Source organism: Aethalodelphis obliquidens, unplaced genomic scaffold (genome assembly GCF_003676395.1).
Source record: "Aethalodelphis obliquidens isolate GAN/ISIS:26980383/991018 unplaced genomic scaffold, ASM367639v1 scaffold20, whole genome shotgun sequence".
Classification (NCBI taxonomy): Eukaryota; Metazoa; Chordata; class Mammalia; order Artiodactyla; family Delphinidae; genus Aethalodelphis; species Aethalodelphis obliquidens.
Genome location: NW_020837964.1, coordinates 27,118,354 through 27,146,240, shown reverse-complemented (window position 1 = coordinate 27,146,240; position 27,887 = coordinate 27,118,354). Strand labels below are relative to the sequence as shown.

The 27,887-nt window shown below is 53.1% G+C and overlaps 2 protein-coding genes across 9 annotated transcripts in view; both read left to right on the top strand.

The window, feature by feature from the left end:
* Nucleotides 1–3,876, top strand: part of LOC113627276 (adhesion G-protein coupled receptor G1) — a 62,851-nt gene extending 58,975 nt beyond the window's left edge. For all 3 annotated transcript variants that reach the window (XM_027119781.1, XM_027119782.1, XM_027119783.1), the window contains one exon: nucleotides 731–3,876. In XM_027119781.1, the coding sequence (XP_026975582.1) occupies nucleotides 731–843 (113 nt within the window). In that variant the 3' untranslated portion in view covers nucleotides 844–3,876. The remainder of the gene's footprint in view (nucleotides 1–730) is intronic.
* Nucleotides 3,877–8,273: 4,397 nt separating this feature from the next.
* DRC7 (dynein regulatory complex subunit 7) lies at nucleotides 8,274–26,827 on the top strand. Of its 6 annotated transcripts, XM_027119787.1 has the most exons (18): nucleotides 8,274–8,367; nucleotides 8,651–8,890; nucleotides 9,307–9,481; nucleotides 10,521–10,646; nucleotides 11,341–11,535; nucleotides 13,258–13,413; nucleotides 14,253–14,471; nucleotides 16,955–17,083; nucleotides 19,748–19,820; nucleotides 20,687–20,815; nucleotides 21,005–21,133; nucleotides 22,145–22,365; nucleotides 23,356–23,571; nucleotides 24,295–24,405; nucleotides 24,493–24,603; nucleotides 25,479–25,673; nucleotides 26,266–26,405; nucleotides 26,499–26,827. In XM_027119787.1, the coding sequence occupies exons 2-18, from the start codon at nucleotides 8,685–8,687 to the stop codon at nucleotides 26,590–26,592; spliced, it is 2,625 nt and encodes an 874-aa protein (XP_026975588.1). In that variant the 5' UTR covers nucleotides 8,274–8,367; nucleotides 8,651–8,684; the 3' UTR covers nucleotides 26,593–26,827. The 6 variants fall into 6 exon arrangements, with proteins under 6 accessions (XP_026975588.1, XP_026975587.1, XP_026975591.1 ...); XM_027119786.1 differs by lacking the exon at nucleotides 8,274–8,367 and having other exon boundaries at nucleotides 8,374–8,890; XM_027119790.1 differs by lacking the exons at nucleotides 8,274–8,367; nucleotides 13,258–13,413 and having other exon boundaries at nucleotides 8,374–8,890.
* Nucleotides 26,828–27,887: the final 1,060 nt, after the last annotated feature.

Below are 27,887 nucleotides of genomic sequence, written 5' to 3'. Positions count from 1 at the left end.
GAGGCCTTCAATATGTGGGAACTATGTTAACAACAACAGAAGTCGTCATTATTAGGCCACCGGAGACTGTCCCCAGATGAAGAATTATGAGTCCACCTCTGAAAATTCCCAGGGGTTACGGCTTGGAGAGGGATGCACCTTGAAACTGTGGATTATGTCATTATCCTTTCTGAGGTTACCCATCATAGTTAAGTCTGAACACTTCACCGCACTGAGTTATTTCAACTGAGTGTAACTCAGTATTTCTCTCTTCTTCCCAAACAGAGCCCTCAGCCCACTTTAACTGCCCTTGAACTCTTCTCAATATTTTTTATTGTTGTGTAGGGTTTTAGTTCTACATTTCTTTTAAAGAAACACAAAGATTTTTACTTTTCTATCAATTTCTGTACTTACTACAATTTTCATACCTCACGTCTTCCCTTTTCTTCTTGCTGAAGCACATCCTGCAATAATCCTCTATAAGAGGGGCAGTGGTAGTTGTCTTGCATGTCTGAAAATTCCTTCATTTCGGTCTTTCTTTTATGAGATAGCTGTGTGTATAGATTTTATTTCGAGGACTCTGGATTTCATTCTCAAGTTATCTATTTGGTTCTTTTTCAGGAGTAGGTTTCATTTTTTGTCTGATTTTTCTATACATTCTTGAACTTTTACAGTGGAGCGATTCCTCCTCTGAGTGGCCGCCAGCCCAGGCCCCATCCCAGGCTCACTGAGGCCCTCTCCTCCCTGACAGGTGTCTTCATCTTCTGCTGGTTTGTTGTTCTCTACTTCCCAAGACAGAGCACCGTGACCTCGTCTTCCGGCACTGCCCGGGCTGACCAGACCCTCACCGTGTCTCATGAATAGCGGGCTGCCGTGTGGCCAGGCTGGGGCTGGCCTGCACTCTGGACTCAGCTCTGATTTGCTGAGTGACCTTGGTGGGAGGGAAGAGGTGCTCCCTGCTTCCTTTTGGGCCTCAGCGCCCTTCTCTGTACAATAGGACTGGGGAGCAAGGGGATGGGAACCAGGTTGGAGCATGTGGCCTCAAAGGTCTTATCCAGATACACCTATGGGTCTGAGAGTTCACAGATCCAGGATGGCAGGAGTCTCAAATCCCTGTAATCCTAAGACCCTGCCGGCACGCCCACCCCCTGCCTTCCGAGCAAAGCGGCCTTCTGGTCTCAGGAAGGGCCTGAGCCCAAATAAGGAAGTCTGTCATTGGCCTCTTGAAGGAGCCCCCAGCCGCTCCCCTCCCTTCCTTCCGCTTGTCACTGCCCTCCCACAACTCCACCCTCTGGCCGGGCACCTGGGGGGCCCTCAGGGCCACCATCCCCTCAGGCGCTGGGGCAGTTGTGGACTGGAGGTTTGTTGCCTGGTGGGAGGGGGGAGTGGGGTTTGGTCCTCGCACCCAGGCTGCCCCTGGTCTCAGCCACTCACCAGGGCCCATCCTCATGGAAGACCCCCTACCGTTCAGGGGGCTGCCAGCCCTCCAAGTGTTGGGGACACCGAATATCAAAGAATGCCACTTACTCAGTAGGTGGGATCCGTCAAGCAAGCCCCCGTTCCCCACTCTGGCCTGCCCCTGCCTCAGGTCGAGGGGGTGGGAGGAGACGGGAGGGCGAGGCGGGGCGCTGCACCTCTGAGGCCTGAGGAGCCAGGGCCGGGGGCAGGGGGTGTGGGCTGAGCAGAGACAGGGTGGGCATTTCTTCTGAAGTCTGAGCTCCTATAGAGCAGGCGGGCACTTTGACAGCTTTGCTCGCTCACCGGTTCAGCCCAGCCCCAGCCTGGCACGTTCGGCAGGCCCTGAATAAATATTAGTTGGCCCTCGATGGAGGTGTGAGTTTGGCACCAGCCTGACAGGGCCCTGAGCCAGGGGAGTGCCTCAGGCCAGACCCAGCTGGGTTTGTCACTTCCAGTGGCTGGGCTTGATTTTGAAACCACTGGTTTCCTCAGTAGGAAGCAAAAAAGAGGCAGTGATAGTAGAGACAGAAGTAGGGATACAGAGATAGAGAGATGGAGAGAGAGAGAGAGAGAGAGAGAGAGAGAGAGAGAATTAACAGATGAACTGCCACAAAGAAAGAAAACAAAAGGAGAGAGACGGACAGATGCAGAGACACACTGGCCCCCTGGCCTGGCCCAAACAGGAGGGCAGGGCACTGGTATCCGTCCCCGTCCCCTTACAGCCACTGCGCACTTCAGCCCTAACTTACTACTGGGACAGCTCACCCTCCCTCCCCAAACCCCACCCTTCCCAGTGTGCTTTGCAGACGGTCAAGCACCTTCTACAGGTGAGAAGCCTGCCTCTTCCCCCCAGATGCCCTGGACTGGATTCCCTTTCTCCCTCCTCCCACCCAGCAAACAGATGAAAGAAAGGAGGCCCGGGACCCTTGGTTTATGCAAGTCACTGTGTTCCTGGAAGGGAAATCTTGCGACAGTTGAGCCACATTATCAGTTTTTGTGGGCAGACTTGGTGGGTTTCGGGCTTATCTTCACAAACAGCCGTTTCTCACACTGAAGGTCTCAGCAACCTTACCCCAAAATCTCAGGGTTACTAACCTGTCCTCAGAAAGAACACTGATCCAGTGTCTGACAGGCCTGGGTTCAAATCCTGGCTCTGCTGCTTAGGGCCTGTGTGACCCTGGGCCTGTCACCGCACCTCTCTGAACCTCAGTTTCACCCTGTGTAAGATGGGACTCATTGAGTCCTTGCCTTGTCCTGAGAGCATTAAGTGAGGTGACAAAAGTAAAGTGCCCAGCACTAAGTCAGCAGGAGTTAGTTTGCTCCCTGAGAAGCCCCCTTGGCTTAAAGAAAACCTGGGTGTAAAGCAGATTGTGAGCTTCTGCAACCTGTTTGTAAACTGGGAGGGTGTGAAGTTTAAAGCTCCCTTCCAGATTCACAGCTCTGCCAAGTGGACCAGCCCTGGGTGGGGAGGATGAAATGGAGGCCGAGAGAGGCCCAGGGACCCACCCAAGACCACCCTGCAAGCTGGGCCAACAGTAGAGCTGGGGTCTCCATGGGTTTAAGAATTATCACCTCATTCCTGACCCCCGAGTCTCAAGGGAAATCCTGGGTGGTGGCTTTTTCTTTCTTCTTCCTTGCTTTCTCATTAAGACGTACTCAGTGGGATGTGCGACCAACAGAACAACAAGCGCCGGATGGGCTGCGTTTCCAGGTGCAGATGCGGAGGGCAGACGGGGAGCGTAGCTAATAGTACAGATGTCCTTTTCTCTGCCTGGCTCTCCACCCCAGGGCCAGGCAGGGGCAGAGGGGCTGGGGTCCCTCATTGCCTGAAGTCACTGCAAAAGTGGCTCCAAGTGCCAAGTGGAGCGCGTGCTCAGGCCAGGGAGGGCTGTGGCAAAAATACATCCCAAGGTCCAGCGTGGATAGACAGGGTTCCCCTGCCACTGAAGCATCACAAGAGCAGCCTGGGAGGTGGATAGCACCATGGTTACGAGCATGGACTCTGAGGTCAGCCTGCCTGGTCCAGATTCTTTGCCTTGGACCAATTCCCCACTTACTGAATCTGTAAAGCAGGGATGGCAGTAGCTGCCCGACAGGGCTGATGATTAAATGAGATACTGGCTAAGACGGCTGCCCACCTGGCTCAGCGTGAATGTGACTAAGCCAGAGCTTGGCCTTGGCTGACACTTTATCAGGCTCTGGGTTGCAGTGGTCATCTGTGTGCTGCAGGAAGAGTGTCCCCTCACCGTGGTTCCCTGCCTGGTTCTCTCTGTTCTGCCTCAATTTCTTCATTCCTAGTATTTTTTCCATTACAATCTAACAAATAGACAGGAAATAAGAAGACCTATTTGCTCTGTGCGAAATTTCAGAGAGGTAACAATATCAAAAGATAAGAGTTCTTCACAATTTGATCTATGAATACAATGTGATTCCAGTAAAGATTCTAAATGATATTTTTAGACTTTCTAAAACTTATTCTAAAATTTATATTAAGGCATATAGTCCTCAAATAGCTAAGTCATCCTTAATGAAAGAGGACATAGAAAGAAGAACTGACCTGCAGATATAAAGATTTTACAAGGCCATAGTGATAAATTCACCATGGAGTCTGTGCAGGGATAGGCATGAAGACCAGTGGAACAGAACAGAGGGCTCAGTGGCAGACTCGTGTGCACCTGGGGGATTTAATACACGACAAGAGTGACATCACAAAGAAGGGACAAATGGTCTGATGGTGGTATTGGAAAATTAGCTCATTGTATGGGGAAAAATAAAACAAAATCCTTACTTAACCCCTCCTACAGAGATGGGTTCCAGGCAGAGTAAAGGTCTAAATGGGATGGCAAAATTATAAAGTTAACATAGGAAAATATTTTTGTGACTTAAGTGCAAGGAAGGATTTCTCAAACAAAAATTCATAAGCACAAAACATCAAACCAAAACCTGATAAATTTAATTACATCAAAATTAAGGTTTTCTGTTTAATGAAGGTCACCATGGGAGATGTTAGAAGACATGTGACAGAATGGGGGGAGGTATTTGCAGCATCTGAAACCAGGGATTAACATCTGGAAGTCCTGCAATCCAAACAAGATACTTCCCCAATAAAGAAAAATGGTCTGAAGTTTTAAAAGACAATTTCAGAGGAGGAAACGCCTAAAACTAACACATTAGCACATGAAGACACATTTAAAATCATTAGTAATCAGAGAGAGGCATGTTAAATTACAGCGAGATCTCATTGTACCTCTATGAAACTGGCAAACATAAGGAAGGGAGAGAATATCAGCTGCTGGTGGGGTCAAGGGTACCAGGCTCCCCCGTGCATTGTGGGAGGTGGGGAGAGTGTAGGTTTCGCTGCCTGGAGAAAAGTGAGGTGCCGCTGCTGAGCCAACCATCCCGCTCCTGGTTATTTACCCCAGAGAAACATTTACTGGTCTAGAAAGGACTCCACCGATGACATGTGTTGCATTACCTGTGGATAATGGAAGTTGATGGCAAAGCAGGGTGTACACTGCTGGGAGAGTAGAGAGGTAATTATTGTGTGTCCATGGACACACAGCAACTGGGGTGGATCTTAAACACACAGTTCTTAGTGAAAATGTAAGAAATAGAGAGATTAATACAATATCATTAACACAAATTAAAAACACCAGGAGTATGCCAAAGAATGCTCATTTTGTTGGGGGGAGCGCATCAGAATGATGTCTATGTGGGCAGGGAATGGGAGTGGGTAAAGGGGAATAAATCACTTTACAAAGGAAATTAGGTGTTGCATGGGAAAAAAGGGGCAATGAGGCCTGTGCTCCATTCCACCAGCCTAACATACCACATTTGCCTTTTCCTCCTCCCTTCCTGGCCTCATCCCAGGTGAATTCCCCACAGAGGTAATCCCAGGGTGAAATCCGGGACTGATGTCCACATGCCTTCTCTGGGGATTTCCCTTGGTCTAATTTATCCTTCACACTTTATTTTTCATGACTACGTAATGTTCCAGCCAGAAGAAAAAATTATTCTTTATTATTGAGAATGAGGTGATTCCTACATTTTCATCAATAACAGCAACTATATAACCTTGTCAGGACACCTGCAGTATTTCTCTGGACCCCGCTGCCCACTACAAGGCAGCATTACAAGTTTTGTGGGCCCTTTCCTTTAAAAACAGAACAGAAAAAATTATATTTTGTGACTGCATTGGTACAAAGACAATTATAATCCTGGGTGGGTTCATAATTATATATTCATTATCAGTCTATTCATTTTTTCTTCGGAATTTAAAATAAATTAAAATTAAGCATTTTCATGGGCCACTAACCTAATGGATAAGTTTTCTCTGTCCCATGAGTTATATACTAAACCAGCAGTCCAGCCTGGACTAGAACCAAGACTCAGGGAGCCTGGTTCTGTCCACTATGACAGGCAGCCATGCCAGGACCCACACTGGTTTCCATATGTTTTGAAGAAGGCCATATTGACCATGCATGGAGCAGAAGCCGTGGTGTCCTGGTAAATGTTTAACAACTACCTGATGAGAGAAAAAGCCCTAGTCTGTAGCATTTGCCAATTTCTGTGGTGTAAGTAATCTCATGGCCAATTTTAAGCTATCAATATGACATCACTGAAGGAAAAAGTTTCAGAGTAGCTCACACTTACATAATATTTTCGTTGTAAAGATACAATAGGCATAAATGACCTCAAGAGCTTAGATAATAATGAAATGCAGTAAAATAATTAGGAAGTGATGAGTTTTGAGTATTTATTACCTTTGTTTTTAATATAATCTATTTACTTATACGTTTTTATAATTTAAATTTTAATAATGGCTGTGTTTGTCAATGGGCTCACAAACATTCCTGAAGTTTAAAAAAATCAGCTCTTGCAAGCTGGCACAAGCTGGCTCCAGCCCACCACTGGCTGAGGGACATGCCACAGTGGGTCTTCTGGACCCAGACCTGAGTAGTGTCAAAAGACTACATTTCCCAGAAGCCTCCTCTCCCAGGACCGGCCGTCAGCCTTGAAAGATGTTACCACGGAGACGAGCTAACAGAGTGTACAGGCTGTCCTCAGAGGGGTGAGATGGGAGCAGGGGTCTGGGGTGGCTGGACCCTGCCTGGCAGCCTGGCAGGGGGAGGGCGTGGGTGCGGGTGGTAAGGGCGCTTCTTCTATCTGGGGGGCTTTCAGCCGCAAACTTTCTGGGGAAGTTTTCAGCGTGCGTGGGGGGAGGGGCGGGGCGGAGGAGGAGGTTCCGGCTGGGGAGGGGATCCAGGGAAGGGCTTGTGGATGGGGAAAACCTCTGGGCAGAGTTGGGGAAACTGTAAAGCAGGACTGCCTTCCCCAAACTACGCTGTAGCTGATGAGGCAGCCTGGTTTAAGGAATAAATATTGCAGGTTCTGGCCCAGCTCCACCTCTGATGATGGTGTTCTGTGACCTTGGGCTCAGGGCCCATCTTAGTGGCTGTCCCCCTCTGCACACTGACACCTTGGCCTTCTCCCCTTATGTGTCTTTCCTTACCCTGCCTCCAATAAGCATCCCTTCTAGAACTTTCCCATCTCTTTAGGCCCTTAAGTGCATGGGTTTCAGAGCCAGAAATATACAGGTTCAAACCCCAGGTCTGCTACTTGCTCTGTGACCTTAGGCAGAGCACTTAACCTCTCTAGGCCTCGATTTTCTCCTCTGCAAAGTGGGTATTATAATTATATCTGCCTCATAGGGTCTGTAATGGAAAAACTCAGTTCAGTCTCCCACCTTCTGTGTTTCTCCTTTACTACTCACACAGAACCCTTCACTTTTGACACTTCTGGTCACCAAATGTGTAGGTTTTTCCCCCACCAAGCAATTCCCCATGACACTAGCTGGGTGTCCTACAACTGAGCTCAATTCTGATACTGCCTACTTGGAGATAGCGTCAGATCCCCCAGGTTAAGGGCTTAGTCCCACAAGCCTCTTCCCACCCCATTTCAGATGCCAATGGCAAGTAGTCGGTCCCCAGGTTACCCACAACTTCTGTCCGGCTTGGCTACCATTTGGGGGTTCCCATGACTCCCTCCTTGGGTTCTGTTAGTTTGCTAGAGAGGCACACAGAGCTCAGGGGAACAATTACATTTACCAGTTTATTAAAGGACATGGTAGAGGATACAAATGGACAGGTAAATGAAGTGATACGCAGGGAGAGGTCTGGGAAGGTCCTGAGAGTGGGAGCTTCTGTCCCTGTGGAGTTGGGATGTGTCATCCTCCCAGGACGTCACCTTCCCAACCTGGAAACTCTCTGAACCCCCTACTATTGGGATTCTATGGAGGCTTCCTCATGTAGGCTTGGTCAATTATTAATTCCATTTCCACTCTTCTCTCCTCTCTGAAGGATGGGGGAGGGGCTGAAAATTCCAAGCTTCTAATCACGGCTTGGTCTTTCTGGTGACATATCCCCATCCAGGAGCCATCCAGGGGCTCACCCAGAGTTGCCGCAATAGGAAAAAAGACGCGTCTGGTGTTCTTATCACTTCGGAAATTACAAGGGGACTGGATCTTTGGTCCACCATAGTGAGGCTGGGCTCTGAAAAGGGCTTCCCTAGGGCACACAAGCACATATGGTATTTCAGTGTGTCCCACCACACAGAGGTCCCCCACCCTGAGAGCTGACACAGGGCTTGGCCAGGAGAGTGAGGCTGTGTCACTCCCACCTGCCCCTTGTCCAGGTGCCTTAATGGCAGCCCCATTTTTGCCCTCTCTGTGTTCCAAGTTGGTGATGTTACCTCTTTTTTTTTTCTCTTCCTTACTATTATGAATAATTTTCTTTAAATTTAAACTTACTGGACTTCATAAATATATTTAATAGGAAACTTCATAATACTACAGTTATCCATACAGCATTAACATCACCTGCCAGAAAGAGAAGGTCACTGGCAGAATAAATATACAGAAAACAAAGCAAGGTTAGTAAGCCTGAGCTACCCGCTCCTGCGCTGACAGTAGCTCTCAGTCTGTGACCTGCGCTGTCGGATTTAAAGGGCAATTTGCAAATGTCAGAAATGTGTTACAGGTGTGCTAGCACCACGTGGAGACTTTCTCCTTGATGGAAAGGAAGTTTAGGAGGGACTCGCCTCCTCCCTTCGTGATCTAAACCACCTAAAACCTCCGCCCAGGGACACAGGTGATGTTGGTGGCTCCTTCCTGGTCTGAAGTCGGCCACTCAGAGTGCATTTATTCCTCCTACAGAGACCTCATCTCTAGACAGTCGGAGACACAGCAGATGGAGGTCCTGAAGGAGAAAGTGGAGGAGGAAGAGGAGGCCGAGCGGGCCGAGCAGGCCGAGAGGGCCGAGAGGGCCGAGAGGGCCAAGAAAATGATGAGGCCGATGGAGGTGCGGAAGGAGGACACCACCAGGACGCAGGAGATGCTCAGAGACCTGGAGAGGAAGCTGTCGGAGATTGAGGTCTCCATCCCGGAGAAGCCCTCGTGAGTGCCGGGGGTGGGGAAGGTGGGGGCTTTGGCCCAGCAGCCCCAGTGAGAGTCAGACCAGGGCCAGGCAGCAGGAGAGCCGGGCAGAATGGTGGTACCTGGGCTGGGAGGCAGGACCAGGACCTAGAAGGAGGTGGTTAGGAGTGAGGGCTGTGCTCTCAGGCTGCCTGGTCCAAGTCCCCACTCTGCCCCTCCCTAGCTGTGTGATCCTGGGCAAGTCACTCAAACTCTCTGTGCCTCATTTCCCTCATCTGTTTAAAAGGGCAGCTGATAAGAATGATACTTCCCTCCTAGGTAGTGGTGAGGATTTAATGAGGACGGGGTAGAGCAAAGGCAGCTAAGGTGGATGGAGGGCTCCCTGTGTGCCAGGCCCAGCCTCACGCACACTGATGCCACCCCTCTTACGGACACAGGACTTTTACCAAGGATGCTATTGACACCTGCAAGCTGCCCCTTTCCTACCAAAGCAACACGCCCAAGGAGGAACACCTGCTGCAGGTGGCAGACAACTTCTCCCGCCAGTACAGCCATTTGTGCCCGGACCGCGTGCCCCTCTTCTTGTACCCAGTGAACGAGTGCAACGTGCCTGTAAGACTGGGCAGGGCCAGGGGCTGGAGAGCAGAGGGTGGAGGGAGGTGGGCCAGGCACAGACCTCTCGTGGGTCAAAGCTTATATTTCAGGGGCAGCATAAACTCAAATGTCCACAGGCCCCAGCAGGCCCGCTGTGAGTCAGCCCTGGGGGCCTGTGGTGGCTTGGAGCCGGCACACCCCGCCTAAGGGGCAGCCAGACACGCAGTGCGGTCTCCGGCCCCCGAGGCCAGCCCTATGCAGGGAAAAGCTGAGAAATAAGACAAAATGGGCCAGGACCCAAGCGCTGGCCTCCTTCCTTCCCGCCCTGTGACCCAGGGCACATCCCTGAGTCTCTCTGGGCCTCAGTTTCCCCACCTGTAGATGGCATGGCAGGGGACGAATCCAAGGGTTGCAAAGCAGCAGCCCATAGGCTGACAGGGACTCACAGACTGTTTTATCTGGCCCACCTGGTGATTTTTCACCCTGGTATTAGCTGCCAGCATTTGAAACTCAGCCATTCCCGTCCAGATCCCTAGTCCCCTCTTCTCTGGATCTGGTAACCCCAGGCCTGCATCTGCCCTGCTGCCGTCAGTGGGGTCTGCACCGGGGCTGCCCCTTAGGTGGGGCCTTCCTCAAGTTCACAGGGCGACCCCAGAGGCCTGGCCCCCAACCCCAGGGTGGTCAAGACAGACCCAGCTCTGCTACTGACTGTGAACCTGAGCAAGTCAGCTCACCTCGCAGAGCCTCGGCTTCCTCATCGGTCAGCGGGACCTGCCTCACAGGGCTGTTGGGGGATCGGGGAGGTGGTGCAGGTCTGGCGGCACCGAGTGGGGCGGTGGTGATCACATCACTGCACCCCGGACAGCATGGGGTTATTCTAGATCTGGGGAGAAGGGCCTTGAGGGATCCCTTCCTCCAACTCCCAAGGCACCGAGGAGGAGCCTGAGGCCAGAGAGCCGTCGCCTCCCTACCCCGAGGCCCCCGGCCTCCTGGGAGCACCATGGTCTCCTCCCGGGTGGAGCGCTCCCCCCAGGACCTGTGGTCTCTCCCTTTGCAGAAGTTCGTGAGCACGACCATCCGGCCCACACTGATGCCTTACCCTGAGCTCTACAACTGGGACACCTGCGCCCAGTTTGTCTCAGACTTCCTGTCCGCAGTGCCCTTGCCCGACCCCCTCAAGCCGGTAAGCACCACCTGGGGCTGCCATGAGGCCTGAGATGGGAAGCCAGGCGGGTCGGGAGAAGGAGGCTTGGCCAGCCTCAGGACACAGCCCATGAGTCTGTCTGGGCAGAGAGAGCCGCTTGCCTGAGGTCACACAGCCAGCCTGGTCCCCGGGCTCCCACCTCTTGGGCTGCTTTGCCTCTTTCTGCCTTCAGAGTCTTCCTTTCAGGACTTCGGGAGGTGGGGAAGGTGAGAGAGGGGAGGGCCTGCTGCCCATGGTCCAAGGTCACATCTCTGGGCTTCTGACCAGCTCAATCTCATTAAGAATGGAGGGAGGGAGATGAGGATACGTACACAGTGGAGAGCTGAGAAACAGAGAGAAGAGAAGGATGGAGGTAAAAGGTGAGGGTAACTCTGGAATAAAACCATAAAATGACCAATCAGAGAGCAACAGACCAGAAGCTTCTACATCCCAGACGATCTTTCCCATCAGGAAGTCCATGGCCCCTTGCAATTCTAGGCAAACCTGGATTGCACTTTATGGACACGGGATCTGTGGTTTTCACCCCATTCTTAGCAGGCTCCCTAACCCGACAAAGGGGAGGAGCCCTGGTGGGGCCCAGCCGGCCCCCTGGCCCCGGCGCCCAGCCCTTGCTGAGCAGGGAGGGCGGGTGGGGGCAACCGGGTGGCTATGCTGACCAGCTGGCTGTGCCCAGCCCTCCTACCTGTACTCCTCGACCACGGTGCTCAAGTACCAGGAGGGCAACTGCTTTGACTTCAGCACGCTGCTCTGCTCCATGCTCCTCGGCGCCGGCTACGATGCCTACTGCGTCTACGGCTATGGCTCGCAGGACCTGTGCCACATGGACCTGACTCGGGAGGTGTGCCCACTCACCGTGAAGCCCAAGGAGGTACGGCCGGGCTTATGCTGCCCTCAGCATCGCGCGAGACACGCCACCCTTAAAGCCACCTGTCCCTGCTGCTTCCGCCCCTGCCCCAGCTCCATCGCCAGGCAGCCCTTCAGGAGTTCATATTTCAAACCACTGATGGTTTCTCCATCTTTGGCATCTTAATACTCACAGCCCATTTCTCCAAACTGGCTGCTGCTCTCCCCTTGTTGTAACTCAGTTTCGGCTACTGTGTTCCCCGCATTTGTGAATGCCGTATGGCTGATACCTTAAGCCAAATTCTTCCAAATTTATCCTATGCATTTGATAAAAATCCATCCAGCCATTTTCATATAAGGAAAATGCAGACAAACAGACAGACGTTTACTTCTTTTTATTTCCCCCTCCCAGGTAAAAAGGACCTCTTAACAGTACAGAATTCACCAGCCCTCCAGCAGCTGGTGGTTGTGTTTTTATATCAGTTGACTGAGAGCACCGTAATGACCCGAGGCTGCTGTGAACACAACACTCTTAAGTGAATTTAACTGTGGGAATCATAAAAGCATCTCTTTGCATTTGGAAAATAGCCATACTACTGGCAGGAAATGCTTTTCATGAACTGGATTGATTCCAGGACTCTGTGATCGGGGTCAAGCCCCAGCGGGTGTCTGCAGCTCAGGGCAGAGGATCCAGGGGCCTGGAGCATCCGGCGTGATGCACATGCACCTGTGTTACACCTGTGTGAGCACCTGGGGCCCCCGGGGCTGCAGTCTGGCGGAGAAGGAGGGGGAGGTACCAGGTGAGAGCCCTGCCTGCTCTCTCAGGGCCACCTCCCCAAGAAGGATGGAATAAAAAAGCTCCATCACTGCTTTTGGCTCCAAAGGCCTGAGAACTCACATATGGGCCTCTTAGCCCAAATTTTAATTATGAAAATGATATCAATAGCTAATGGATGCTGAGAGCGTTCCAGTCTATAAACAACTCACATGTCCATTGACTTGGTTGCTCCTCTCAATAGCGCTGCGTGGTAGGAATTATCACTTCTCTTTTACAGATGAGTGTGTCGAGATGAAACAATTTTTGTGACCAAAGTCACGTAGCTGGTAAATGGGGACCTGGGAGCTAAGGCCCAGCCTGTCTGACTCTAAACCATGGAGATTCACTATTTGTTCCTCATAATAGGCCCCTTATGCAGCCTCTGTGGTGTCCTTTCCTGGACATTCTTCTTGCCACCTAGCACACATTTGTATACACGTGCGCACTCATGCGCGCACACACACACACACACACACAAACGCACACACACGAAGGCTTTGTTCTCTTTCCTAGCCCAGTAAACTCTCACTTCAAGTCAACATATGAAATCCTGCAGTGACAAAATCTGGAAAATCTGACTCCGGGCAATTTGTCCCACTTTCTAGATCAGATCCAGATCGAGCTAGTCTAGGCCGTGGGAAATGAAGAGGGGAAATCGCATTTCCTGAGCTCCTGCCCGGATGGGCAGCTCAGACGGACATTTTCCTGTCTTTACTTGTCAGAATAACTCTGGGGAAAATGTTCTCGTTATTCTTAGTGACTTTTACAGAAGAGCCTGTGGGTAGGGAAGTGGGAGGACTGGCCCATGGTCACAGGTCTGGAGCTGAGGCTCTTTCTACGTTCAGGGTCAGAAAGCCAGCAGGCTCCGGGAGCAGCTGTGCAGGCGGGCCACTAAGGGCTGCTGACCCTTTTTCTCTTTTTGGGTGACAGATGGTCAAGGAGGAGGAAAAGGCACCACCTAAGAAGTACGCCGTCAAACCGCCCAGGGACCTGACAAGCAGGTTTGAGCGGGAGCAGGAGATTAAAAGGAAGGAGGGAGTCAAGGCCGAGGAGGAGAAGCGGCTGAAGCAGGGGGAGCGCCTCGCGGTGGGTCCGCCATCCTCAGCCCTCAATCCTTGAACTCAGCTCCAGAGGGGGGGTTGCTGGGAATGGGGAAACAGACACGGATCACGAAGGGATGTGTTTATGGGCCCCCAGGTCCAAATCCCCTCCTCCAACCTTCCACCACCCCCCACCTCTGCCCGGCCTTGTGGGAATCCCCAGTGTAGTCAGCCAGCTTCTGGTGACAGAGTTCTAACATCAGACAGCTCTGCCGCCTGAAGCAACTCATTTTATGCTGTGCAGTTCTGGTGTCCTTGTTCAGACTCTCACTGAAGATTTACCTACATACGCTCTACATCCATTCTCCCATCCTTCCTTCCATCCATCCATCCTCCAATCTCTCCTTCTATCCACCCACACTCTCATCATCCCTCTCACCTATTTTTCCTCCCTCCCTTCTTTCCTTTCCTTCCATATAGTATTTACTGAGGGTCTACTCTAGTCCGGGCCCTGGGGATGCAATAATGAACGTGGCACAGTGACCCTTTGCCCAGAGGGATGCAGACAATGAAGCCACATGGTGTCCCTCTATCTTTCTTTGGAGGAAATCTCACCCAGAATCACAACATGGAAAGACAGTAAATCCCAGATACCCTAGAGCTCTAAAAGGTCAAGTTTGTAAACCACAGGTCAAGTCAGATCCTCCAATTTATTGATAAGAAGATGGGTTCAGAGGTGGGGTGATGTCCTTAAGGCCACAAAGCCAGCCAACAGCGCAGTGTGGATCAGCATTCAGTTCTCTCGCCAGTTCCCCAGCCCCAGGGGGCCCCTGATGGCCCCCTTCCCATCCATCTGGCTCATGGTCACCCACCTTTTCCATGCAGGAGCAGGAGAGTGCAAAGACCGACCCCCTGCATGGCCTGCGGGTACACTCCTGGGTCCTGGTGTTGTCGGGGAAACGCGAGGTGCCCGAGAGCTTTTTCATTGACCCGTTCACTGCACGCAGCTACAGCACCCAAGACGACCACTTCCTGGGAATAGAGAGCCTCTGGAACCACAAGAACTACTGGGTCAACATGCAGGACTGTTGGAACTGCTGCAAGGTGCTGGGCGGGGCCTGGGCGGGTATGGCTGGCACAGTGGGTGAAGGCAGGTGTGACCTGTGGGGAGATCTGGCCACCAGGCCAGGAGGGCTTTGGACTTTCCCTGTAGCTGAGTGCCCAGGGCCCATTCCTTTGCCCATACATAATCGTTTCAATATGATTATTGTCGCTCTTTTGGTTTGTATATTCTTATAAAATGTGGATTGTTAGTTCATCTGATTTTTTTAAAATGTTGTATTGAAGTGCAATACACATGCAGGAAAGTGCACTCATCCTACACGTCCAGCTCAATGAATTTCCATACATACATACGTATAAAAAACTCAGTGCCATTTACAGAAGTTGAAAATACGTGCACACAGTTGGAGGAAGGTTGTAACTGGATACCAGGGGACTTTCTGGGGTCTGGACAATGTTCTGTTTCTTGATCCGGGGGCAGGGAACCTGGGTGCACCCAATTTATGGAAATTCATTGAGCTGTATGCAAATAAAAAGAGAGACAGGCTCCAGGCACCAAGTCCTGTGCTCTTTTGTTATTTCCAAGGTCCTCCATTTACAACCAGGCCAGTTTCCCAAAGGTAGGTCCTGGGCCCCTCGCCCCCTATACCGAAGTGAACATCTCCAAGGGACTGCTGTCGCCCCCGTGTGGGAGGCGGGCAGATTTGATACACATTCAGATGCACCTGCCTTCAGCAAAGGAGACACAGCCAGCCCCCAGCCTCCCTGAGCCCCTGAGTCCAGGGTGGCTCGGTCCTCAACGACCTCACAGGGTTGTGGAAAGTAACATTCGGTAGGTGCTTAGAATAATCCCATGCTGTTCAGTAAAGGTTAGCTAGCGTTACTGTCATTTTAGAGAAAGAACGTCTTCCTCACCACACAGATGGGGCAGAGCCCAGACCACCTCCGCCAGAGCCCAAGCTCATAGCCGCCACGGTGGTCAGAGCCCTCTGAGGGATAACAGCCCTTCGCAGGCCGCTGCAGTCCTCCTTTGGCCCTCTTCTGGGTGGAAGTTCCTTCAGCCTCCCCCCAGCACACCCTGTACCAGTGCCAGGTGGAGGAAATTTATATCAGGGATAATAGAAGTAATGAGATGAAGATGGAAGGGTGGCCTGGTGGGAAAGTGAGGCCAGAGGGGCAGTACTGCATCACCAAGTGAGGGCACGAAGAAAGAGACCGTGACACTGGCTGTCACTTTTACTGCCCCATGAGCACAGGAGTGGTTGCTTTGTTCCTTCAAAGAACCTTGATATTTTTTCTTCCTAATTTATTTTTTGGCCACGCCACGTGGCATGTGGGATCTTAGTTCCCTGACCACGTATTGAAACCGCGCCCCCATCATTGGAAGCGCGGAGTCTTAATCACTGGACCGCCAGGGAAGTCCCCTTCAAAGAACCCTGAAATGGCCTTGGAGTGAGGCACCACTCAGAGACTGGGATGTCGTAGTTGTCCCTTCGTTTATGCTTTTCCTATAGAGATAGAACTTTAAGATAAAGCAGCAAAACATCTAACTACCGCTTACTACTTACAAAAGTGACAGAATGGGGAATTCCCTGGCTGTCCAGTGGTTGGGACTCCGAGCTTTCATTACTGAGGACCCAGGTTCAATCCCTGGTCGGGGAACTAAGATCCCACAAGCCCCACAGTGCAGCCAAAAAAAAAAAGGGACAGAATGGAGGACATGATTTTAAGAAATTCAAACGTCTGTGTAATTTGATTCCTCTCCACGAAGCCTGGACTATTGGCTCTTAAATCTACAAGCAGTTCTTTCCCTCACTACCCTCCCCCATCGTGTACCCCTCCCACCTCCCAGCAGAGCCCTCCAGGACTCAGGACAGTGAGGACTATAGCATTAGGACTGGTGTCAGCGGAGCTTCATGTTGAAACCATTGTGGGCAGCTTCCATCTTGGAGTTGGGAGCGGGGGCACACCACCCCGGGGAGGTAGACGGGGACATGGTGCTCCCCACCTGCTGGGAGTTATTTGGCAGGTGAGCCCAGGCTCAGGTGGGCTGGGCTGAAAATAGGTGAAGGACCCACACCAGGGGAGAGAAATTTGCACTTCCCTCTTCTGCGTGCATGTCTAGTTCCCTTCCTGCTGGCACGGGGTGAGAAAGATGAACCTGCCATTTCCCTGCCTGTACAATCTCTCTGGCTTGCGTTTGCTCTAAACACTGCCCGGGTGCCGCTCTCCCCCGACAATGTAGACTGACCTCCACATCCAGGCCATCCCAGGCCAGAGAGTTTCCAAGTCTCTCACAGAGACCAACACAGGAAGGGAGTCCCAGCCCCCCTGGGGCCTCGGTCTCCCTGCGGGGATGAGGAGGGCAGGTGTGGACGCTCAGAGGCGGCCTGGAGCCACATTCTGCCCTCCTGAGACCCAGCCTGGTGCCTTCTCCCCCTGGGCGTGGCTGTTCCCTGCCCCCCATGGAGCAGGAGGGGGCGTGGCGACTGTGGAGGGCTCTCAGCGATCCCCTCCTCCACCAGGACCTGGTCTTTGACCTGGGAGACCCTGTGAGGTGGGAGTACCTGCTCTCGGAGACTGACAAGCCTCTCCTGTCCCTGACTGAGGAGGAGGACGACGGGATGAACGATGACGATGATGTGGAAAATCTGGTGAGCCTCTGAGGGCTGGAGGCCGGGGAGTGGAGGGGACTCGACAACCTGTCTTGCTTCGGGCCAGCCTGACACATGTCCCCGCCACGTGTATGGGTATGGCGTGGGGGGCAGTCCACATAGACCAATTATAGATTCCTCAAAGCAGAAGGGCCTGGGCCATGCCCTCGTTTTACAGGTGGGCAGACTGAGGCCCAGACAGGTCCAGTGACCTGCCCAGGACCCCCCAGTGGTGCAGGGGAGGGCTGGGACTTGCATTCAGGGGTTGCCCTGCGCCTAGCGAACATGCCCCTTGGAGGAGGGCGATAAGACCCTCTCCACAAGCCAGGGGAGCCCCAGGGCCAGCCATTCCTCACATCCAGGCCTTTCCTGCGTGGTCACCATGATCCTCCACACACACTTCCAGGCCTTTCTTGTCCATCCAGTCAGCCCTTCTGACGGGCATTGGCCTTGTCATCTCTGATCTCCTAGTCAGGGGCCGTCAGGCAGGTCTGCATGAGGCCCTGTGCGTGGAAGTCAGGAGTCCAGAGGCCTTCACTATTGGCTCTGACATCTTGGGCAAACTTCCTAAATGTTGGAAGCTTCAGTTTCAGCGTCTGCATGTGAAATGGGGGAGTGGGGTTGGTTACATTCATGGTAGTAATAAGTGATGTATTCATTTGCTAGAATTGCCAAAACAAAGCACCACAGACTGGGTGGCTTAAGCAATAGGAATTTATTTTCTCACAGCCCTGGAGACTGGAAGTCAAGGTGTCGGCAGGGTTGGTTTCTCCCTGGCTTGTAGAGGGTGCCTTCTCCCTGGGTCCTCAGCCTCTTCCCTCTGTGCATGTCTATGTTTTAATCTCCTCTTCTTATAAGGACACCAGTCGTATTGGATTAGGGCCCAACCTAATGACCTTAGTTTAACTTAATTACCTCTTTAAAGATCCTATCTCCAGGGACTTCCCTGGTGGTGCAGTGGTTAAGAATCCACCTGCCAATGCAGGGGACACGGGTTTGAGACCTGGTCCGGGAAGATCCCACATGCCGCGGAGCAACTAAGCCCGTGTGCCACAACTGCTGAAGCCCGCGCACCTAGAGCCTGTGCTCCACAACAAGAGAGGCCACTGCAATGAGAAGCCTGTGCACCACAGCGAAGAGTAGCCCCTGCTCGCCGCAACAGCCCGCACGCAGCAATGCTGCCAAAAATAAATGTTTATTAAAAAAAATAGAAAAAAAAAGATCCTATCTCCAAATATAGTCACATTCTGGGGTGCTGGGTGTTAGGACATGTGAATTTTGAGGGGACACAATTCAGCCCATAGGTAACACGCATATGCCCCTTTCTCAGTGCCAGTAGGTGCTTAACTTAAATTAACTTGTCTAAGTCTTCACAACTACCTGGTGAGGTGGGTACTAGTATTATCATCTCCCATTTTACTGATAGGAAGACTTACACACAGAGGGGTGAAGTAACGTACGCAACGTTACACAGGCAGTAAGTGACAGAACTAGGATTTGAACCTGGGATTTGACAGTCTGGCTCCCAAGTCTGGGTTCTCAAAAGTGGTTCTGTTCTACCTCCTGGGACTGGTTGAGGACAAAGTGAGACCACTGGTGTGATGTGCTTGGCATAGCTGTGTAGACCCACCTGCACATGGTGTTGAGTGTTGCCAGCGTCCTCATGTCTGGAGACCAGAGAGCCTCCTCCCCTGTGCAGTAAATCCTGGGGCACTGGCGTCCCCTGCTGGCCTCAAAATGTGAACAGATTAGCTGAGCAGGTGTCAGAGGTCTGAGCAATTTGGTGGGGAGAAAAGTTTTAAATTGAGAAAATCTTATCCAAGTTTCTGTGGTTACCTAACCTGAGGACCATTTGTCTAGACCAGGCCTTATTTGCCAGATGGGGAAACTAGGCTCAAAAAGAAAAATAATAAGGGCAGCCAGGCAGTGTCCCAAACCCTTATGTACATTTATCAGTCAATCCTCCCAGGGGGTTCAGTTTACAGTTAGAAAACTGAGGCTTAGGGGTCCTGGGCAAGTCCCTTAACTGCTTTGAGTCTCAGTTTGTTTGTTTGTTTGTTTAATTTAATTAATTAATTTATTTGTGGCTGTGTTGGGTCTTCGTTTCTGTGCGAGGGCTTTCTCTAGTTGCGGCAAGTGGGGGCCACTCTTCATCGCGGTGCGTGGGCCTCTCACTATCGCGGCCTCTCTTGTTGCAGAGCACAGGCTCCAGACACGCAGGCTCAGTAGTTGTGGCTAATGGGCCCAGTTGCTCCGCGGCATGTGTGATCCTCCCAGACTAGGGCTCGAACCCGCGTCCCCTGCACTGGCAGGCAGACTCTCAACCACAGCGCCACCAGGGAAGCCCGAGCCTCAGTTTTAATGAAGGGCCTGTGGCTTTCCTCATGCCTCTGTTGACAGAGGGAAGGTGGGGCATGCAGGGCAGGGTGTTGCTGTCCTCGCCGGGCACCAGGTGGGTACAGGGAGGAGCTGACTCCTCCTCTCTCCCCCCTGTCTCGGGTCAAGCCAGGTCAGAACTGCTCGAGACCTCTGGGCTCCCCTGGGGGAGCTGACGAGCCACCCCAGCTTGGCCCTGGGGGATGAGGCAGAGGCTCTGACCGTAACTTCGGGTCCACGGCCCAGCCCTGATCAGAACCACCACCCCACCCCCACTTCTCCCAACAGGGCAAGGAGGATGAGGATAAGAGCTTCGACATGCCGTGCTCGTGGGTGGAGCAGATTGAGATCTCCCCAGAAGGTATTGCACTTTCACTCGTTTCCGGGCTTCTGGGGATGTCTGTGGCAACAACTAGACAGGGGGATACCAGCAGAGGCTGCCTTGGCCCCTCATTTCCACCCCCATGGCCTGCTTTCTGCTGCAACCTCTTCATTTTTTCCTTCTCAACATACGCACTCAGCTCTGCAGCCTGGGGCCTGACCCCAGTCTGGCATACAGGACAGGGCTCAGTTAACCCAGCCGGGATGATGGAGTGTGGCCGGTGATGGAGGACCGAGGACCAGGACACAGCTGTTCCCATCCCTCACCCCACTCTGCCAGGAGGAGACTGTGCACAGTACCCAGAGGGCACAGGGGGTCTCAGGACCAAAAAGGGGCAGGCAGGGAAAGCAGGGGGACAGGCACACTTGTGCCCCATGCCAACCTCTGCTGGCTGCTGAGGTTCCCGTGGGGGAGTGCCTAGACCCATGGGGAGGGCCCAGGCCATCCCAACAGGGTAGGAAGGGCTAAAGAGGGTGTCATGGGAACCCAGGGGGTTGGAGGCTGGGGTGGGGGGCAGAAAGGGCTTCTGGGAGGAGAGGTCATGGGAACTAAGTTTTAAGGGATCAGAATAAGTCAGCCCAGTAAGGGCAGGAGGGGATGGTGTTTCCAGCCAAGGCCTGGCAGTGAGAGTGTGGTGTGGTCAGGCTCAAGCTGAGATCTCATCCAGGGCAGGAGCCACCCCTGGTGGCTCTTCCTGTGCCTCCATGGAGCAGGTTTGAGGGCTGGAGGAGCCTTGCAGACAGCACAGTGCACAGAGGCTGACGAGTGGCTGGGGGGCTGGGGGAGCTGGCCCTCCCTTCCCCTGATCTGGGGAGGAAGGACCCCAACCCACTCTGTGTCTGCAGCGTTCGAGACCCGCTGCCCAAATGGGAAGAAGGTGATACAGTACAAGAGGGCAAGGCTGGAGAAGTGGGCCCCGTACCTCAACAACAATGGCCTTGTGTGCCGCCTCACCACCTACGAGGACTTGCAATGTAAGGGGGCAGCCCTGGCTGCGGGGAGCAGGAGAGCTGGGTCCCCCAACATGCCACGTGACCTCGGTCATGTCACTGCCCCTCTCTTGGTGTGAGTGTGGGCCCTGCTGGCCTCCGTGTGCTGGGAGCGGTGGCATGGAGGCTGAGGGAGCTGGCCTGGCTGCTTCAAGCACGCATTGGGGCCTACAGGTACCAAGATTTTGGAGATAAAGGAGTGGTTCCAGAACCGGAAGGATATGATGGAGCTGAAGCACATAAACAAGGTCACGGGCCTGAACATCGACTACTTCAAGCCGGGCCACCCCCAGGCTCTGCGTGGTGCGTAGACCCCACTGCTAGGCCAGCTAGGTGCCCAGGTTGGGGGCCTCACGTGCTCCTTAGAGCAGCCTCCCTGCAGCTGGCATGTAGTGGGAGGAACCAGCATCCACGTATTGACAGGGTTCTTGGGCGGCAAGCAACAGAAAGGGCCTCTTCCTCCCTAGGCAAAGCAGACACATGGGAGGTAAGGGGAAACACAGAAAATCCGAGGAAACGTTGACAGGTTTCTTCCAGGAAAGGCAAAGCAGGGCCGCAGCCTATGCTGTGGCTGGGATCGGGCATCCAGTGGGGGCCACATTTACAGGGGTTAGGATGCTGAGCAAGAAAACCAACAAGTGTCCCCACAAGACTGATGCAGAGGGCAGAAGTATGGAGGTGCAGACACGGCCACGAGCCCAGGAGGCTGGGAAGGGAGGGAAGAACACGTCCTGGGAATTCACAACCTGATCCAAGAATTCACAAAGGAAAAACATAGGGTCAATATACATCTAAAAACATGACCAACCTTGCTTGGTGGTTGAAATTTTAAAAAAAGAAAGAAAGAAAGAAAGAGAGAGAGAGGGAGGGAGGGAGGGAGAGAGAGAGAGAGAGAAAGAAACTAAATCAATAAGGGACCATCTTACAACCCTTATGTTGGCAAAGATGAAAAAAAAATGGTCCTACCAGGTGTGAGCAAGTGAATCCCTGTCACTGCTGGTATGACAGCAAACTGGCGCAACTTTTCTGGAGAGCAGTTGGGCAAAACAATCAATAATAGCTTTAAAATATGTAGGCTTTTTGACCAGCAGTTCTACTGCTCAGCAAATAGCAGTCAAGGACAAAAAATGCAAACTGCAGACGTTCATCATGGTGTTGATCATAGCAAAAAAGTTGGAAGCAGCCTGAATACCCAGCACTAGGGCACTGGTTACGTACTAACGCTCCTCCCTGGGGCCAGGGGCCGGGTTATCAAGCCAGGGGCCAGAGCTCCTAGTGCTCAGCCAGCCCTCTCCGCGGCCCCTCCCCCGGCAGCGCACTCATACACGTCCATGCAACCCGAGATGGACCGCGTCATGGAGTTTTATGAAACGGCCCGCGTGGACGGCCTGATCAAACGGGAGGAGACGCCCAGGACAATGACGGAGTACTACCAAGGGCGGCCCGACCTCCTCTCCTACCGCCATGTCAATTTCGGGCCCCGGATCAAGAAGTTGTCTCTGAACAGTGCAGAGTCAAACCCCCGGCCCGTGGTGGTGAGCACTTGCTGGGACTGGGGACAGGGTGCCCGCCCCCTCTGGTGGGCCAAGATTACCCCTGGAGGCGAACAGCCCTGACTCCCTCCAGGGAAACTTCTTTACTGAGCGACCTTTCCAGTTTTACCAAACACACAGTCTCAGGTCTGTCCGATGCCAGATGGTGCCCTCAGCCGCTGGGCCAGGGAGGTATTATTTCCTTACTGTTATAAAAAATACACACTTGTGGGCTTCCCTGGTGGCGCAGTGGTTGAGGGTCCGCCTGCCGATGCAGGGGACACGGGTTCGTGCCCCGGTCCGGGAGGATCCCACATGCCGCGGAGTGGCTGGGCCCGTGAGTCATGGCCGCTGAGCCTGCGCGTCCAGAGCCTGTGCTCCGCAACGGGAAAGGCCACAACAGTGAGAGGCCCGCGTACCGCAAAAAAAAAAAAACACACTCGTGACTAAACATGTAGAAAACATGTAAAAATGTAAAAAGTAAAAATATCTCAGAATGCCAATTCTCAGATATTACCACATATTAATAGGTTTGGTTTTGAGAATCTTTTCTAACTTAAGATTTGTATGTGTGTGTGTGTGTGTGTATAGGTAGAATTCCTGTATCACCCTCTTAACATTAAAATGTGAGATTTTTTTCTCCATATCATTACAAATTATTTGCAACCTATGTTTAATGTCTGAATAGCAAAGAAGCTCTTTCTAGCAGTAAGGGATGTCTAGCTGTAGAGCAGGCTGCCTGCAAAGGTGGTGAGCTCCCCATCTTGTGGAGGGAGCTAGAGAAGAAATCCAGCACCATCCAGGGCTGGAGTGGCCAGACACCGAGAACCCCTGGGGCCTTGAGATCCATTGTTTAGCTGGGAGGGGCTGTTCCACATGACCCCTCAAATGACCCCAGACCCCAGCATCCCTGAGTGTCCTTTGCTGCTGTCGTCAGCTCAGGCACAGAAATCCCTTCCCACCTCCCATCCTACGCATGTTCTGGCCTGCCAGAAAATCACAGAGCGATTCTCCCGCAACCCTGCGAAGCCTGCAGATGAAGACGTGGCAGAGCGCGTGTTTCTGTTGCTGGATGAGCGCATCCAGCTGCGCTATCACTGCCGCGAGGACCACCTCACGGCCTCCAAGCGTGAGTTCCTGTGGCGCACGGAGGGGGACAGCAAGGGCAACAAGATCATCATGACGCCTGACATGTGTCTCAGCTTTGAGGTACGCCTGGGGGCCGTGGCGGGCAGGGGCAGGTGGGGGTGGGGTGAGGAGAGTGCCCTGGGGCCCTCTGTCCTGTCCCAGCAACTTGGGAGAACTGGGATAGAAAGTCCTGGTTCCCAGCCTGGAAATTCATCTCTGCCCCTTGGGAACATCAAGAGCTCCCATGTGGGATACTTCTCTTTGAGCACCTCTGAAAATCTTCCTCTTTTCCACCAAGAAAGACAACCCAGCTGGCCTCCACTACTCATTGTCCCTGCCCCCTAGTCCTGGGCGAGAGCAGATCCTGGGACCAAGGCTGTAGTAGATCTCACCACCTCCACGGGGCTGGTTTTCCTGGTTCAGATTCTCACTCTCCTGGCACATTCCTTAGCCCCTCTGAGTCTCCAGTCCCTCTTTTATTATTAGCTGTGTTTTTATAGATGAAGAAACAGGCCCAGGGAGGGCAATTCCCTGGCAGTCCCAGTGGTTAGGATGCTGCGCTTCCACTGCTGGGGGTACAGATTCGATCCCTGGTCGGGGAAGTAAGATCCCTCATGCCACGGCACAAAAAAAGAAAAGAAAAGAAAAGAAAGAAACAGGCCCAGAGAGGTTAAGCAACTTCCTTGAGGTTGCACAGCTAGAAAAATGGCAGGGGAAGATTTGAACCCAGGAGGTCTGGCTCCAGAATCTGCCTACAACCCCAGCCATTGCTGCTTCTCCGTGTCACTGTGGTGGTTGTTCCAGGTGGAGCCCATGGAGCACACCAAGAAGCTTCTGTACCAGTACGAGGCCATGATGAAGCTGAAGAACGAGGAGAAGTTGGCCAGGCATCAGGCTTGGGAGTCAGAGCTGGAGGTCGGGTCCCAAGGGAGAGTGGGCAGATGGGAGGTGGCAGGGGTGGGGGTGTGTCTTCACCACGTCCGCCCCCACTTCCCAATTCAGGTGCTGGAGATCCTGAAGCTTCGGGGGGAAGAGGAGGCGGCGCATGTGCTGACCATCTCCATCTACGACACCAAGCGCAACGAGAAGAGCAAGGAGTATCGGGAGGCCATGGTGAGCCTTGCTCCCTGGCCCTGGCTTTCCCTGACCCCTCCCCCAGCCACACTCCCTGGCCTCCAGGGTGCTGATGATCAGGGATTCTTTCGGAAAGCCCTTTATAGGGGATGAAGTTATCGACACCATGGTGGTCGTCCTTGCTGCTGAGCTGACCATTTCCACGCGTCACCCCAGAGAGCACTCAGGATGCAAGCCAAGTCTCCCCCACTTCCAGGGCCTGTGGCCAAGCCAAGACCTCTACTGCACGAGGAAAGAATGAAATTTGTGTGCCCACCTCCACCTGGGGCTCCCCTGGAGGTTGCGGCCTGGCCCAGTAGCTCTCACAGCTGACTCTGGCCTCAGGCCTGAGTTATCCGACCCCTGCGCGTAGGGCGTTCACGTTACCGCCTCAGGTTGCAAGACCCAGCTTGGTTTTCGAGGCCAGCTTCTAAATCCCCTTCACTAACCAATTGGTTGAGGTTGGCGAGACAGGACAGGGCATCAGATGTCTGGTTCTCAGACTCCCAGGGCTGGGCATCGGCCCCCACATCTCCAACTTCACTGGCCCCTGGCTGCCAACACAGGACATAGATAAGGCCCCAGGGTGGAAGAGAAAAAGGGACTCACCAGCAGTTTTTGATTTAACATCATTAACAACCACTCTTTATTACCACTTACTGAGCAAGCATCTGCTGAGTGCTGGGTATGTTCTGGGGCTCAAGTAGAGACACGTGAATTCACGTGAGACACGAGAGTTGGCTGTTACCAATAATCGCGGCTACAAGAGACAGCACAGGCCCCTCGGAGGCCTCAAGCACTTCTGGGTTTGAGGCCTGGTTTTGTGCGGTCACATGTTGATGAAGAGGACCCCCCCTCCGGCCCCCTCTCCACAGGAGCGCATGATGCTCGAGGAGCACCTGTGGCAGGCGGAGGCCCAGCTGGACTACCTGGCCCCGTTTCTGGCACAGCTCCCACCGGGAGAGAAGCTGACACGCTGGCAGGCCGTGCGCCTCAAGGATGAGTGCCTCAGTGACTTCAAGCAGCGGCTCATCGACAAGGCCAACCTCATCCAGGCCCGGTTTGAAAAGGTGCTGCCAGGGCCCTGGCAGGGGAGGGGACCTCAGCGTCCTCAACCAGAAAACGGGCCCAGGGCTGTTTGCTCACCATCTCAGACTTGTGAGGGACTAATCGGGGGCAGGGGGAGGATGTCAGTGCTTGGGGTGTCCAGATGACCGAGTTGTCCTTCCTCACACTTGTTCATTGGGTGGAAGGGTGGATGGAGGGAGGGAGGGAGTGGTGGGTGGATGGATGGAACCTTATAACAGCTCCTAGTCCTTGACCCATTTCTGTTGGTCAGGTACACACCACACAGTTCCCATGCATTCTCTTAACTTAAGCTTCAAAGAGCTCTGTGGTGGGGGGGTGGGTTTTGCAGACAACAAATTGGAAGCTCTGAAAATGTACCTTGACCAGAGTCACATGACTCTCAGTCTTGACCCCTGCTCTAACCTCGTGGACATGATATCCCTCTAAACAAGACCCCAGTGGCTCCAGGCCTGTGCTTCTCTGGCTCCTGTCAGTAGGGGTAGCGGGTCCGACCCTTGTAGGGATTTCAGCCTGCAGCCTGGCTAAGAGTCAGTCGTCATCAGCCCTCCTGCTCTCTCTTCCCTGTGCCCACAGGAGACCCAGGAGCTGCAAAAGCAGCAGCAGTGGTATCAGGAGAACCAGGTGACCCTGACGCCCGAGGATGAAGACTTGTACCTGAGTTACTGCTCTCAGGCCATGTTCCGCATCCGCATCCTGGAGCAGCGGCTCAATCGGTGAGGAGACGGAGGAGCTGAGAGGACGCACTAGGAGCCTTGAGCACTAGCTTTGTAAGCCTTTACCACCTCTCATTCCTCCCCTGATTTCAGACACAAGGAGCTGGCCCCACTGAAGTACCTGGCTCTGGAGGAAAAGCTCTACAAGGACCCACGCCTGGTGGAGTTACTGAAAGTCTTTGTTTGATGCTTCTCAGTCCCCACACCTGTGGTCCTTTGCCCCTCCTGAGACCTCAGTGAAGCTGCCAGAGAAAGAAACCTCCCCCAAAGCCTGGCCCACGTGCTCCCTATGCCCAGCTAATGACCATCCACTTGGGCACCTGGCCTCCCTGCTGCACCACCTCCCTGCAGCCATCTGTTCCTGCTTCTCCTGATTTTCCTGTAAATAAACACTTGCAATTTGCCATTTGTACCTCATGGTTCACGGGCCCCAGCACCAGCCTTTTTCTCCTTCCCTTCTTTATCTATGGCCTGGGACCACCTTTACAAGGCTTATTTAATACAGCAATGCCATCCCCATTTCACAGATGGCTAATTAGTGGCTGATAAGAAGAGGCGCTGGGATCCAGTCCCTTGCAGTGTAGCGTCAAGACCCCAAGTTCTGGGGCACACACCTTGGGCTTGCCATTCCCACTCTGTGAGCTGGGCCACCCTAGCCATGGTGGTGATGGTGGTGGTGGTGGTGGTGGTGGTGGTGGTGGTGGTGGTGGTGGTGGTGGTGGTGGGTATGCGATGACCCTCATTTTGCAGACAAGAAACTGAAAGCTCTGAAAATACACCTTGTCCAGAGTATGTGTCTAAGTCTTAACCCCAGCTCTGACCTCATGGGCATGATATCCCTCTAAACATGGTTCCAGTGGCTCCCTCCCAAGACATTTTTGTGACCCCTGCTTCTGTTCCTCTGACTTCCGTGGGTAGCGGCCCCAATTCACGGCGGGTCACGACCCTTCCCTCAGCCCACTCCACCCACGAGTCCCAAACGAAGTCGGCCTTTCTCGGGTTCCAGGTTGGTGGTCCGCCTAAGGGTTCAGCCGACTCATCCATTCATTGAGGCCGAGGCCGTAGGGGCTTCCCTCCAGGGCTCCACGACTGACTCGGACCCGGAATCAGACTCCGTTTCCCTCTACGCCTCCTGTGGGGGATTCAAGCCGGCGTCCGAGCCAGGGAGGGGCGTCAAAGTCTTCAGAGCACGGAAACGCCGCCCACGAGCAAAGGTAAGAAATAGGAATTACCGCAAAGTGCTGACTAAGGCCTCGTCCCCGCTTCGCTCCAATCCAAGATGGAAGGTCCGAGGCGTCACGCTGCTCCCGAGGTCCCATTCCCATTGGCTATCCTGGAATTGGTTTTCCAATAATGCGGACGCTGATTGGTCAAGCCGGGACGGTTGCTAAAGGGATTGGCGCAGCAGCCCTTGGAGGGCGTCTCAAATTTTGAAAATGCAAACTAGGTTCGCGGAAGAGATGGAAAGGGGAGGGCAGGGAA